Raw genomic sequence first — 14,710 nt, forward strand, 5'->3', positions numbered from 1 at the left:
GGAGGGGAGTCAGCTAGGAAGGTTACAAATGGCACTCACATGCGATAAAATGATGCAACCATCATATATCAATGCTGGTTGCCAAGTGCCCGGATTTTGATTATGTAATTGTTGGGATGCTGTGATGAGCACAAGAGGAGGACTGGTTGTAACTTTGAACATCACTAAATGAAGGGTTGTGAGTTGTTAACTACCTGTAAGTGTAATAAATAAGGAGTTTGTTCATTGTTTCTTTCTTTTCAAGAGTGACGCTTTCCTTGAGGAAAGGCTTAAGAAAGCTGTGCCTAAACCCTTCACCAGAAGTACTGAAAAAGTATGAAAAGTGTAAGTTCAATCAATTTTATATACAGTTGAAAGGACCAAAAGCAGGTTACAAACATAATTGAAACTTGGCACAGATGAAAACATTTTAACAAGTAAAACATTTAACAAGCAAAATGTTTAATAAACATATCAGAATAGACTTAAAACTCCAGCTCATTGATTTATTACTAAAACCCTTGTTTACGTAGCCATAGTTAAAAATTTGGCTGTTGCCACTGTAATCTTAGGATTGTCATCTGCAGGTAAATTTTATATATTTTATACATATTTATAAAATGTATGTCTTCCTGGTTAGATTTTAAAATAGCCAGATAACTTCTTTCTGAAGACTCATAAACTTCACAATTGCTTCTTGGTCTTTTGGCTAAGATCAAGTGTAGCAAAATGTAAGCTGCTTCAGCTGCTTGGAGTGGAGACATTTTATATTTTACATTTATACTTATATTTTATACTTTATCACTTTCCATGTGCAATAATGTGAGCAGCAAGACTTACCTAACACCATTTAAAGTAGTTAACAAATTATTTTTTCTGAGTTTCTACAATTCAGTGCACCCTGATTAACACACCTTGCATTAACCTACCCAATTTTAAAGCTAGCTGACCCTAGCAGGTTATGCAAAAGGCAACTGTTAGGTCCTTGACAGACCTGGCTGAGTATGTTGTACAAAACCACCTATTTAATATCTAACACAGCTTATTTCATCTTGGCATCCTCATCTGTTAGACTACAACTCCCATGATACCTAGCTGCAATTATACAGTCTAAATCAGGGACATCCAACCTTGGCAACTTTGAAACTTGTGGACAACACCCAAAAGTCTTAAGGTTGCCAAGGTTGCCCCTGATGATCTAAGCTATTAACTGTGTTTTGAATATGTCTTCTTTTTGTTTCTTCCTCTAACTCTTCTGCTTGCTACAAGTTTGGGATTACACTCCCAATAGGAATCCATAGCAGAATTATCTATCCCATGTTATCCTGTATGGAGTAGATTAGGCAGAATGCTTGCCTTGCTCAAAGAATTTCGGGTTAGGTTTTACATCAGAAATAAGAGCAAATGTTGGATAGCAACATCCTTTTTTTTGCAACTAAGGGTGGGAAATATCTCTTTTTGGAAGAGTTGATGCCCAAGTTGGACTTTCCAAACTCCAGTTAGGGCAAGGGTCTCCAATCTTGGCAACTTTAAGATTTGTGGACTTCAACTCCTCAGCTTGTCATGCTGGCTGGGCAATTCTAGGAGTTGAAGTCCACAAATGTTAAAGTTGCCAAGTTTGGAGACTTCTGAGTTACAACAGGGGTCTTCAAATTTGACAGATTTAAGACTTGTGGACTTCAACTCCCAGAATTCTTCCTCCAGTCATGTTAGCTCGGGAATTGCCAAGTTTGAAGACCCTTGCTTTAGCAAGACGATTTATACATCCTCAAGCAATGTTTGGGTCATATTAAAAAACACTTTGTTCCCCTAGGGGAATTTAGCACATGTTCAAGAGGATCTTTAAAGACCTGAAGGCTAAACACAAAAGCTATTAAGGTTTGGCACTGGCACACCTGAGCCAGAATTGGCTAGGAAGATGCTGTATTTTGGCTGAAATTAATAGTCCTTCCAGGAAATCTGTTTTCACCTCTTCCATTTTGTTTAAACCAGACCAAGCTTTGAAGAAGACCCAACATAGAAGAAGAGACTAATTTCATCCAGGCAAAGGGTGATGGTCTCCGTTGGATGGCCCATGCATGCCTCAGGAACAAAACTGCCTCAACCAAAGAGGAAGTCTGCGGGGTTGTTATGTGTGTGTGTATTGTTTTCCCCCCAGAGCCATATATTTTGTACATAATATACAAGCTAAGGCATCATACAATTTGCTGGACTTTGTTAGCACTATGGCTTAGCTGTTTAAATATAGCCAAACTGTGTTGAATGAACCAAACAATGGTTAAACAAGTGTTTGAAGCCAGTCTGTTTGGGAGAGTCCTATAGGTCTCCCACTTGGTTGCATACTGTATCACATCAAGCAGCTACTTTGATCTGGGCTAATTAGGTGTTTTTTATTTATCAGATGTATATGTAGCATGATCCCACCCAAGTGTGCATTTAAGCCATCATTCAGGATTTGTGAAAACAGCCAATTGTGAGCCTAAAACCAAAATCAAACAAAGTATGTAGGCTCTAGGTTTTGTCTGAGAGGTAGTGCAAACTAAGTGGGTCAGAGCAATCGAAGTAATTATCCAAAAAAAAAAAAACATTTAATCATTATTGGTGGGTTCCAAAAAGCCATGCAATTAACTTTAAGTAACCAAGTACCTTTGAACCTACATTTTGAAAATAGAGAAAATATATAGCTCAGGGTTGCACTGTTGGACTGCAGAAGTCTTCCAAGTCAGTATTTCAGTATATATTTAAATGTTTATGGTTGCAAATTGCAATGAGCAATGTTATAATGTGAACACTCTACCCTTAAAGGTTATATTGGCTTGGACCCTGCTAAGTGATGAATTCCAGAACATGAGATTTTATAGGTTAAATGGCATTGTTGTTGGCCTGCTGATAATCTTTGGTTTATTTTGTCAGCATCCCTTATTGGTTCTTTTATGTTTCATTGACATTGTTTTATTGTTTTGAATGTGTGGTAAGCCTCACAGAGTGGACAGCTGCACAAATTAATTTACCACAGAAATAACCAAAGATTAAGCTGGAATGAGATCACAGTATCACTTCTCTTTCTTACTCAACAATCAACCCAATGACCCAACAGGACAGACTTGCAGACAAACACCACATTTAACGGGGTAGCTCACCAATGACATGTAATGTAAATGTTACATGTAATTACATGTAACAGATATTAATATATTTTACAATGGAAAAATCCCAGCTGGTAGCATTGTAGATATGATTCAGCAAGTAATGAAATATCTGCGAATGGAATGGAAAACTAAACTGGAAAACTATTACTGAAGAAAGTTTCTTTCTTGTTGGAACTGCTTTAAAATGTATAAAATATAAACATGTGCAAGGAATCCACTGTGATATGCTCTTAAGACTTTAGATATGCCTACATATCTAACTCTTTCAATCTGCTAAAGTTAATAATATAATTTATATTATTCAACCCACATTGGATGGGAATTTAAAATTAATCTCTTCACTCCAAGAAATCTGTAGAATTCAGTCCTCCTTTCTATTTTATGTAACACAGGCAAAACTATTTTCTCATGTCAGTTCTAAAGTTTTGCTTCTCTTAAATGTATTGTCAAATATGTGAAACAGGTACATTTAAATCACGGATGATATAATACACATTTGATCAGTTCTTAAACTGTTACAGATATTGTTTACAGCTATATTTGAATATGTAACTTGTACTTGTTACGTGTATTCAGGAAAAATGAAATTAATATCAGGATGCCTTGTAAACATATGCCTGTTAATGTTTTAAAGAAAATAATGTAAATTAAGTCTAGAGGAAAAAAACTTTTTACCTAAGAAAATATAAATTATTCAATTAAAGGTAACAAAGCACAGACTCGTTTTATTGTATTCTTCAACTATTAAAAACCATCTTTTGATTTCCCTTTTCAAAAACATAGGAAAAGATTTTCTTTTCCAAAATGATTTTGGAAGTCAAATCTCCAACTGGAACACTCATTGCTGGAACATTTTATTCCTTATCAAACTTGTTTCCAAGCTGAGTTCCAGAAAACAAACAGATGCATGGATTAAGTTCTTTATTATTCATCAAAAAGCGATGACAGCTACCAGTAGCAGTTACTGGATAGCGGCAAACACACAACCAGCACAATTTATATATGTTCTGTACGGTCATTACCATTCTTGTAGAACATGCAGCGTGGTCAAGACACACGGCGAGCTGATTGGTCGAGCGAGCCGCACTGATTGGCCGCCAGCGAATCTCCGCGATTGGTGGAAACTAATCGCGGGAGATTCAAAGTGGTGCCATTGGCAGCGCCGCGCTGCCAAAGAATAAAAGCCGCCGCTTTTCTTTCGGACCCCAGCCGATCTCGGGAATCAATAAATGAGCTGAACTAAAGTCACTGGCTCCGAGTCTCCTTCCTTGCGACGGACACAACAATATACAAGTATATAAGTGCCCTCCTATAGAATACTTACTCTTTCTCCAGTTACTCATTTCCCTCTTCACCTCATTCCATGTAAGGGACTTCCTTCTTTGCTGCGGTATTTAGATTTTCTGAATAATGAATGGTTGAGGGAGCTAAGTATGCCTGGTGTATCCAGAACCTGAGGGGCTGTCACAGAAAATAAGGGATTGATTTATTTTCCAAAGCACCGAAAGGCAGGACAAGAAGTAATGGGTGGAAGATTCAAGTTGCATGAACAATCTTCTTCCTTCTTCTTCTTCTTCTTCTTCTTCTTCTTCTTCTTCTTCTTCTTCTTCTTCTTCTTCTTCTTCTTCTTCTTCTTCTTCTTCTTCTTCTTCTTCTTCTTCTTCTTCTTCTTCTTCTTCTTCTTCTTCTTCTTCTTCCTCTTCTTCCCTCTTCCCTCCTTCCTCCTCCTCCTCCTCCTCCTCCTCTTCCTCTTCTTCCGTCTTCTATCTTCTATCTTCTATCTTCTATCTATCTTCTTTCTATCATCTTCTTCTCTCTATCTTCTCTCTATATTATTTTATTTCTTTTTCTTCTTCTTCTTTGTATGTATGTTCCAGCATAATTCTGGAATGCCTTGAACAATTTCAACCAAACTTGGTACACAGACTTACCTTCTGAAAACAAATACTTTGGGAGGTAAAAGACACCCCCGATACCCCTTGGGGTGTGTGTATGCCTAAAAATGGCTTCTGCCACGGTAACGGCTTCACAGGGCTCCCTCTTGTGGGAGGAATAGAAGAATTGCATGACAGACAGTACAACAGGGTGAGTCCTGACAACAGGATTTTCCTGTCTAATACAGGATTGGGAAAAATAAATATCTGGGCAATGCCAGGTTATCGGCTAGTGAAATATAAAACAGCCAACTAATCTCAAAATAAACTAAGGGAGACATGGTTCCTGAGTCTTAATAAAAGTGCAAATGACATTGTATTTGAGCATATAATTTATTATTGCGGGGGGGGGCATGATAGCACTCCCCTGGTAGTTGAAGGGGCTATCACAGAGAAGAGGGGATTGACATATTCTCCAAAGCACCAGAGAGCGGGACAAGAAGTAATGGGTAGAGCCTTGTTTAAAGAGAGAAAGTAAGGAGGAATGTTGTGACAATGAGAACAATTAATAATGAATTGCTTGCCTCCTGGAGGTGTGTGTGCTCAATCACTGGAGTCCCAAAGGTGTTTTTTCAAGAGGCAACTGGACTTTCTGGTTTTGAAGACGTTTCACTTCTCATCCAAGAAGCTTCTTCAGTTCATTCTTCAGCTCAATAAGCGAAACATCTCCAAAGAAAAAAACAGAAAGGCAGTGTTCTAGGACCAACTTTTTTCATACTCTACATAAATGACCTCTGTGATCATATCAAAAGCAACTGTGTTCTCTTCGCTGATGATGTAAAGCTGTTCAACACCACAGACAATACTGTTACCCTTCAAAAAGACCTTGACTATGTATCAGAATGGTCAAACAAATGGCAACTTCAAATCTCAACAAATAAATGCTCTGTCCTACATATTGGCAAAAAAAATCAGAAAATAAAATACAGGCTGAATAGTCAAGACCTTGTTGATGATCCAAACTCTGTCAAGGATCTTGGAGTACTCATCTCTAATGACCTAAGTGCTAGAGCCCACTGTAACTACGTAGCCAAAAAAGCATTAAGAATTGTTAACCTAATCTTACGTAGCTTTTTCTCTGGTAATATTACACTAATAACTAGAGCATATAAAACATTTGCTAGACCAATACTCAAATACAGCTCATCAGTCTGGAACCCACATTACGTATCTGATACTAACACAGTTGAGAAAGTCCAGAAATATTTCACAAGAAGAGTTCTCTCATACCTTATGCCCCCAGACTCAAAATTCTAGACCTAGAAAACCTAGAACTACGCCGCCTTCGGTCCGATCTAAATATAGTATATAAAATCATACATTGCAATATCCTACCTGTCAATGAATATTTCAGCTTCAACCATAACAACACAAGAGCAAACAATAGATACAAACTCAAGGTTAATCGCACCAAACTTGATTGCAGGAAATACGACTTCAGCAACAGAGTGGTCAATGTCTGGAATACTCTACCTGACTCTGTGGTTTCTTCCCTAAACCCCAAAAACTTTAACCTTAGACTGTCTACTATTGACCTCACCCCTTTCCTAAGAGGTCTGTAGGGAGCATGCATAAGCGCACCAATGTACCTACCGTCCCTGTCCTATTGTTTCTTTTATTTTTTTATTTCTCTTATATGTATCCATGTATTTATAACTATGTTTTTACTTATACCTATTATCTTGTAAGCAATTGACAATAAATAAATAAATAAAAATAAATAAAAATAAATAAATAAATAAAAGTCCAGTTGCCTCTTGAAAAACCATCTTCGGGACAACCATGACCTGGATGACTGAGAATCTCCATAGTCAATCACTGGAGGTTTTCAAAAGTAGACTGGACAAGTATTTGACTGGGATGTTATAAGATCTTCTGGGTTGGACTAGAAGACCTCTGAGGTCCCTTCCAGCCCTAAGATTCCATGTTCTATAAGAATAATTAAGGAGAATCCTTGGAATCCCAAAGGTGCTTTTTCAGGAGGCAACTGGACTTCCTTGTTTTTTCTTTTCTTTTGAAGATGTTTCGCTTCTCATCCAAGAAACCCAAAGGGTGGGTTGAACACTCTCTGAATGGTGTGGGAGTAGGAATGGATTTCCAGAGAAATAATTGCTGACCACAGGAACCAGGGGCACAACTCAGGTGACCCTGAGGATGCAGATAAACCTCCAAGTGGCCTCAACGACCCTCTGAAAGGATGCAAATGGCCAGCTGTCTGCAAGGAGTATAAATCCTTCCATTCCCCACCATCCTTTGAGAGCTGAAGAAGCTTCTTGGGTGAGAAGTGAAACATCTTCAAAAGAAAAAAAAACAAGAAAATCCTGAAAAACCACCTTTGGGTCAACCTGGATGACTGAGAATCTCTACAGAATTCTTGGGATATTCACCTTATCTCACTTTCAAGTGCTGTGAACAATGAAGCGCAAGACAGCCAACTAATCTTAAAGTCAACAAAGGGAGACATGGTCTCTGAGCCTTAATAAAAGTGCAAATGCTCAAATACAATATCCTAATACCATATGATAAAAAAATATTTTAACACATTGATGGAGATTCTCTACAATCATCCATTTTGGCACCGTAACCATATATCCTACGCCAGGGGTCTCCAAACTTGGCAACTTTAAGATTTGGGGACTTCAACTCCCAGAATTCCCCAGACAGTGTATTGTATGAACATAATGTGAGGGTTAGCGTTCCTTTAGTTGCTGAGATTAAAAAACTGCTCTGCCTTAAAAGCCAGTTAGATAAGCTGGAACTCCAGATCCCAGAGTTCTGTGCGCCGGCTGGGGGTTCCGGAAGCAGTAATCGAAGGGGCCTCTACTGTTTTTGCTACAGTACTGCATCTGAGGCGCTCTCGCGTTTTAAGGACAAAAGGCCCTTCACGGCTACCGTATGGCGCCGCCCAGCGAAGGCCCCACGTTGCCGGTACAGAAGAATGTGCGCCGTTCGCCGTCATGGCCGCTCGCCATAACAACAAGCTGCCGTTCAACCTGCCGCAGTTGCAGAACTTGATCAAGCGGGACCCGCCGTCATATACCGAGGAGGTGAGGAATTGCGGGGACGGGGGGGCGCGCGGCGGCGGCATCCTGCTGTCTCTAGAGAGTGGTCAAGCGTCAAGGGGGGTTGGACTAGAAGACCTCTTAAGGTCCCTTCCAACTCTGCTATTTCTGTGTGGTGTTAGAGCTTGACGGTGTTTGCAGCTGAAATAGGAGCGGAAAAGACGCCAATGAGCGTATGCAGAGAGTGACTTGAGCAATGGGGCAACGAAGTGAAGTTTAACGAGGAGCAAAGCAAAGCTTTACCCCCCTGGGCAGGAGAAAACCAAAGGGACAAGTACAGATTTGGCGAAACCAGGCTCAAAAACAGTCACTGGGAGAGGGACCTTGGAGTCCTAGTGGACGACCCCTTAAACATGAGCCAGCCGTGTGCGGTGGCAGCCCAAAAGCTAATACAATCCTTGGTTGTATAACCCAGGGTCTCCAAACTTGGCAACTTTAAGACTTGTGGACTTCCACTCCCAGAATTCTCCAGCCAGCTATGCTGGCTGGAGAATTCTGGGAGTGGAAGTCCACAAGTCTTAAAATTGCCAAGTTTGGAGACCTCTGGTATAAACAGAGGCATAGAATCAAAACCACGTGAAGTATAAACATTCTGCTTTATAAAGCCTGGGTAAGGCCACACCAGCAATACTGCGTCCTGTTTTGGTCATCACATTACAGAAAAGATGTTGAGACTTTGGAAAAAGTGCTGAGAAGAGCAACTAAGACGATTAAAGGCCTGGAGGCAAAAACATATGAAGAATAGAATAAATGGGAATGGGAAATGGAATTCCTTATTGGGCCAAGTGTGATTACACACCCAAGGAATTTGTCTTGGTGCAAATGCTCTCAGTGTACATAAAAGATACATTCATCAAGAATCATAAGGTACAACACTTTATAATGGTCATAGGGTACAATAAGCAATCAAATCATACTAGGAAACAGTCAATATAGATAGTTAGGAAACAAGCGACAAAGTTAACAGTCATTCAGTCACAAGTGGGAGGGGATGGATTTGATGGTTGCATGATTTGAATTTGGCTAGTCTAGAGAAAAAAAGGACTAGGGGGTGACATGATAGCAGCCTTCCAATATTTGAGGGGCTGCCACAAAGAAGAGGGGGTCAATTTATTCTCCAAAGCACCAGTGGGCAGGACAAGAAATAATGGATGGAAACTAATCAAAGAGAGAAGCAACCTGGAATTAAGGAGACATTTCCTGGCAGTTGGAACAATTAATCAGTGGAACAATTTGCTTCCAGAAGTTGTGAATGGTCCAACACTGGAGGTCTTCAAGAAGAGATTGGACAATGATTTGTCTGAATGGGCCTGCTTGAACAGGGGGTTGGACTAGAAGACCTCCAAGGTCCCTTCCAGCTGTATTCTGATTGATTTACTTAGGTTGTATGGCAGCTGCATCTTCTCCTTTGTTGAAGATTGGATCAAAGTAGGTCCTAGCTGACTTCATCAAGCTAAGTGAGGGTGATCTGGTAATCTTGATACCTGGTAAATCACAACAGCAACCCTGTGAAGTGGGTTGGCTGAGAGAGGAGGAGTGGCCCAAAGTCACCCAGCTGGCTTCCATGCTCAAAGAAGAACTAAAACTCACCATTTCTGGTTCAAGCCCAGCGCCTTAGGCACTACACCAAACTGGTCCTCATCACTTAGGCAACCCTTTCCTGTACAGTAGTCCTTGACTTACAACCATTCACGTAGTGACCGTTCAAAGTTACAACAGCGCTGAAAAGAGTTACTTATGCTGCTTTTCACACTTAATGACCTTTGCAGAATCCCTTAAATTTCGATGCTTGGCAACTGACTCATATTTATGACGGTTGCAATATTCTGGGGTCACGTTGATCCCCTTTTGCAACCGTCTGACAAGCAAAGTCATTGGAGAAGCCAGATTCACTTAACAACTGTGGTAAGCAAATGGGGCAAAACTCCCTTAACAAATGTCTCACTCAGAATATCAATTTTGGACTCCGTTGTGGTCTTAAGTCGAGGACTACCTGTAATTTGCCATAAAGTGTTTCATTGGACTTTAAAAGCAACTATTCCCAGTACATCATCTAGCTCTTGTAATTTGATACGAGTATAATAAATGGAATTACGGAAGATGTTATCCAGTCATTTGGTAGGACTGTTTTAACTGATTGTATGTTACCTCACTCCATTGGATAATATACTGAAAAGCTTTGTTTGCACATTCAGGAAATTTGCCATTCCTAGTAAATCTTACAATCCCACTGTTCCTTTTGAATAGAATATTCTTATTTGTTTTGTTGAGAATCCCTCTCAATGCTTGCTCCCAGCTGAAGTTCAGGTATGATATTTAGCACAAACTACAATGGAAAATATTTTTTTCTTGTTTGGATTTCTTCTAGTTCCTTCAACAGTATCGCCATTATAAATCCAATGTGGAAATATTCAAACTTCAGCCGGCAAAGCCCAATAAAGAACTGGGTGAATTGGTGATGTTCTTGGCCCAGGTAAAATTTATCTGTGTATATGGCGTGTGTGCATATGAGAGGGAGAGAAAGAGAGAGAATTTTGCTTGAATTAGATCGGGGGGTCTCCAAACTTGACAAATTTAAGACTTCCGGCCAGTAGGAATTCTGGGAATTGAAGTCCACAAGCCTTAAAAGTTCCCAAGTTTGGAGACCTTTGAATTAGTTGAAGGTTCCCTTATTGAGGGGTGGGGGAATCAAATTATTAACAGAGTAAAAACACAGAGTCTTTTCCTTCCAATAATTCTAATGGACAGTCCCAAATGTAAACAAGTGAGAATAATCACTTCTAACATTTCTAATAAATGGAGCTAAAATGATTTAGAAGTTTCCTTTGCTTGAATCATCAGTTTTGAATGTGGCTTTAACACTGTTTTCATAGAAAATTCTCATCACACTTGAGTTGCAAGGATACCGTGATGGAAATAAAACTCAGCGTATAGATTAGAAGTTACACAGCAAGGGGTGCAGTTTTTCAGATTTCATTTCAAAAAGTTGGTTTGGAGTGGGTGGGAGCATGAACATATTACCCACTGTAATTTTTTAAAACAACTTGATCTTCACTGAGTCGTGTTTCAGAAGATAGCTGCACAGTCCTAGGAAATGACATAGGTGCTTTAAAAAGCAGTCTTCAGAACTATCATTCTGCCCTCTGAAATACTTTTCCCAAACATTGTAATACAGTTTGAAATATGCATTCATGCATATTAAATGGAAATTGCTATGTAGAGATAAAATATCCTCAAGTTATTGGTGTCCCATTGATAGCAAGCCTCTTTTAAGGGGGAAAATCTTCATTTCGGTAGTGAAACCTTCTCCAATGATACCCAATATTTCCAGGGAATGCCAGATTGGGGAAAACTGCATTGTGATTATTGTGGATTGAACGTTATCTGTGGGACCTGGGAATGAGAGGATAAGGTGTTAAGAGGCATTTCCCTTTGGGGCAGGGATTAGCAGGGTCCTCAGAAACGGGATTGTCCCAGTTCCTAAGACAGAAAAATGTGAGAACCCCAAATCTTCCAAGGTTCCAGTGACCTCAAAGCTGAGAGTTCGTGTAAGACAATCAAAATCTTGGCGAGTTTTTAGATATTTTGTATTTTGAATGGGTGACGGGATCGCCTATTGTAATGAAATGTGTGGATGACCTTGGACAAAGGAAAGATGCTTTAGTGGGTGATCAGACAAGAATCCCAAAGGTGCTTTTTTTGAAGAGGCAACTGGACTTTCTGGTTTTTCTTTTGAAGAAGTTTCGCTTCTCATCCAAGAAGCTTCTTCAGCTCTGACTGGATCGTGGGGAATGGAAGGATTGATACTCCTTGCAGACAGCTGGTCATTTGCATCCTTTTGCACCTGAGTGGTGCAAATTGGTGTGGAGCCTTCTTGGAACTGTTGAAAGGACCATGTTGTAGATTGGAGATGACCATCTATGTCAAAATTGAACAGCCCTTTCTCAACAGAGGGGGAAGGATACGATATCATCTATCTCCAATCTACAACACAGTCCTTTCAACAGTTCCAAGGAGGCTCCACCCCAATTTGCACCACTCAGGTGACCCTGATGATAAACCACCAAGTGACCTCAACGATCCGCTAAAACAATGCAAATGACCAGCTGTCTGCAAGGAGTATAGATCCTTCCGTTCCCCACTATCCTGTCAGAGCTGAAGAAGCTTCTTGGATGAGAAGCGAAACATCTTCAAAAGAAAACCAGAAAGTCCAGTTGTCTCTTGAAAAAGTACCTATGGGACAATCATGACCGGAATGACTGAGAATCTCCGTAGACGATCAGGCAAGAAAGGCAGTAGTTCCCAGTGGCTAAGCAGTCAAAGGAAGAAATTTTGGGAAGAACGTGCCCTAGTTGATCAAACAATGGCAGCAGAAAGTTGATGCCTTCAGACTTCAAATATTTTGTTAATGTAGCCTTGCAGTACAGTAGATTTGGCTCATTTAATTGTTTTCCTTTCTGGTTTACCTGAGAGAGTTGATACCTGTATTCTGGCACCTAGTGAGACTTTAGAGGTTGTCTTAAAGATTCTTCAAGAAATCCACTTCAGTCATCTGATTACCCCACCCTTAATGTTATTTTGATGCAAATAAACCTTTTGATTGCTGTGGGAATAGTTTTACTTCAATTTCTTTGGTTTTTGAAACAGGTTGCCCATTGCTACCCTAAATATCTAGAAGACTTTCCACAACAGTTGAAGGAATTATTGTCCTATTGTCACACGGTCTTGGATCCAGATCTTCGGATGGTGAGCATCTGCAGTCCAGATGTTTGATCACTGGGAGCAGAGGACTCTCTTTTTTTGGGGGGGAGCAACTTTGTCCAGTGTTCTTTTAGTTTCTTGTTTTAGGAGATTGGAGCCAATGTTTTGGAATAGATAAGACTGGCATATCTCATGCTGCCATGCTGATAAATTTATATCATGCTTTGTTGTTAAAGGAAGGTGAAAAAAGCTGTGAAAAACTCGGTTTCTGCTTCATGGTTGCTGGAGCCTCTACTAAGCTTGTAGGAAATCATGGAGGTGACCTTGGGGAAAATATTGAAATGCGTTTGAATATTAGTAGCTTGAGTTGGTAGTTAGGCTGTTGGTTTGAGATCCGAGCTTGACAATTTGGTTGCAAACATTTCATCACCATTCGAGGTCGTCACTATTCGATGTCTCCTCGAATGGTGGTGAAATGTTTGCAACCAAATTGCCAAGCTCGGATCTCAAACCAACAGCCCAACTTGGAAAAAAAATATTCAGAAACTGTTACAAAACTAAAAGGGGTCGAAGCATGCCTTGAGCCCAGGAAAAGGAGAAAGCATTGGGAAGAGATTCAGTTGGCTTCTTCCTGACCTCCTAGGACAGTACAGGTCGTCCTCAACTTACGACAATTATGGAGCTTGCAAATTATGGTGGGATATTGTGTCATAAAGCAGATCATCCTGTGACTGATTTTATGATCTTTTAAAGTGAATCACCACAATTGTTAAGTGAATCTGTAGTCATCATTTGCTATGGGGTGTTTTGTTCCAAAAACTGGAAGAAAACACAAAAATGGCAAAAAAAAATCATGGTCATGTGACTGCAGAACACTATGATGGGACACTGTAAATAGCCATAAACATGGATTGGCTATCAAGCTCCTAAAATGTGGTCATGTGACTACAAGTGCATAGCTGCTCCAACTTCGAAAGCAGATTTTAAGTACTTTTGGGGAGGTGCATTGCAACTTCGGCCACTAAGCAACCAATCGTAAGTCAGGCTACCCATATGTCTGCAAATTTAAGGTGCCTGGACTTCAACTCCCAGAATTCCCCAGCTAGCAGGAAGCCAGCAAAAAATACAATCAAACTTGAAATATTCTATTACTAAAATCTCATTAAAATTGAATTCTGCTGGTCCACTTCGAATGACTGATATTTGCCCATGCTTTGAAGCTTCTGTCTACCAACATTAAAGAACAGTGATTTTCTGTTCTGAGAGCCGTGATGGGACAGGGGTTAGAATGCAGAATTATAGACTGACTGCCCACTGCCAGGAGTTCGAATCTCACTGGCTCAAGATTGATTCAGCTTTCCATCCTTCCAAGGTGGGTAAAATGAGGATCCAGATTGTTGGGGGCAATAGGCTGACTCTGTAAACTGCTTAGAAAGGGCAGCAAAGCACTATAAAGCGGGATATAAGTCCAAGTGTTATTTAAAAAGTAACAAGGTGACAAAAATGAGATGAAAGAATAAAATAGATTGGTTGTTTTAGTATTAGTGTTGCAATCTGGTCTATTCACAGTTCATTATTGTCATTCTTAGTAATTCCTTTCTCCTTTTTGCAGACGTTTTGCAGAGCTCTGATCTTGCTACGAAACAAAAACCTGATTAATCCCACCAGTTTGTTGGAACTGTTCTTTGAGCTCCTCCGTTGCCATGATAAATTTTTACGAAAAGTGAGTAGCTGAACTAACTTTAAAATAAAAACCTGTGCCAATTTTACTTTAAAAAATGTTAATGAAAAAAAGTAAAAGCTACAAGACATTTAGCATTTCCTTTAAAGTCTGAGAAGATGAATGATCTAATTTCAATACTGTAAGCTATCCACCAACCTTGTT

The 14,710-nt window shown here is 39.8% G+C and overlaps 1 protein-coding gene and 1 long non-coding RNA gene across 2 annotated transcripts in view; both read left to right on the forward strand.

Moving 5' to 3' along the window:
* The first annotated feature begins 2,013 nt into the window (after positions 1–2,013).
* LOC148130647 (uncharacterized) lies at positions 2,014–3,845 on the forward strand. Its single transcript, XR_015749148.1, has 2 exons — positions 2,014–2,106; positions 2,138–3,845. It is a non-coding gene; the product is annotated as an uncharacterized LOC148130647 (long non-coding RNA).
* Positions 3,846–7,903: 4,058 nt separating this feature from the next.
* SDAD1 (SDA1 domain containing 1) overlaps positions 7,904–14,710 on the forward strand; it is a 33,637-nt gene continuing 26,830 nt past the window's right edge. Inside the window, exons 1-4 of the mRNA XM_026676468.2 lie at positions 7,904–8,109; positions 10,493–10,597; positions 12,772–12,870; positions 14,438–14,548. Of these exons, the coding sequence (XP_026532253.2) occupies positions 8,020–8,109; positions 10,493–10,597; positions 12,772–12,870; positions 14,438–14,548 (405 nt within the window). The 5' untranslated portion in view covers positions 7,904–8,019. The remainder of the gene's footprint in view (positions 8,110–10,492; positions 10,598–12,771; positions 12,871–14,437; positions 14,549–14,710) is intronic.

Source organism: Notechis scutatus, chromosome 4 (assembly GCF_049901735.1).
Source record: "Notechis scutatus isolate UNSWTSFEM ecotype Mainland chromosome 4, rNotScu1.2, whole genome shotgun sequence".
In the NCBI taxonomy this organism is placed as follows: Eukaryota; Metazoa; Chordata; class Lepidosauria; order Squamata; family Elapidae; genus Notechis; species Notechis scutatus.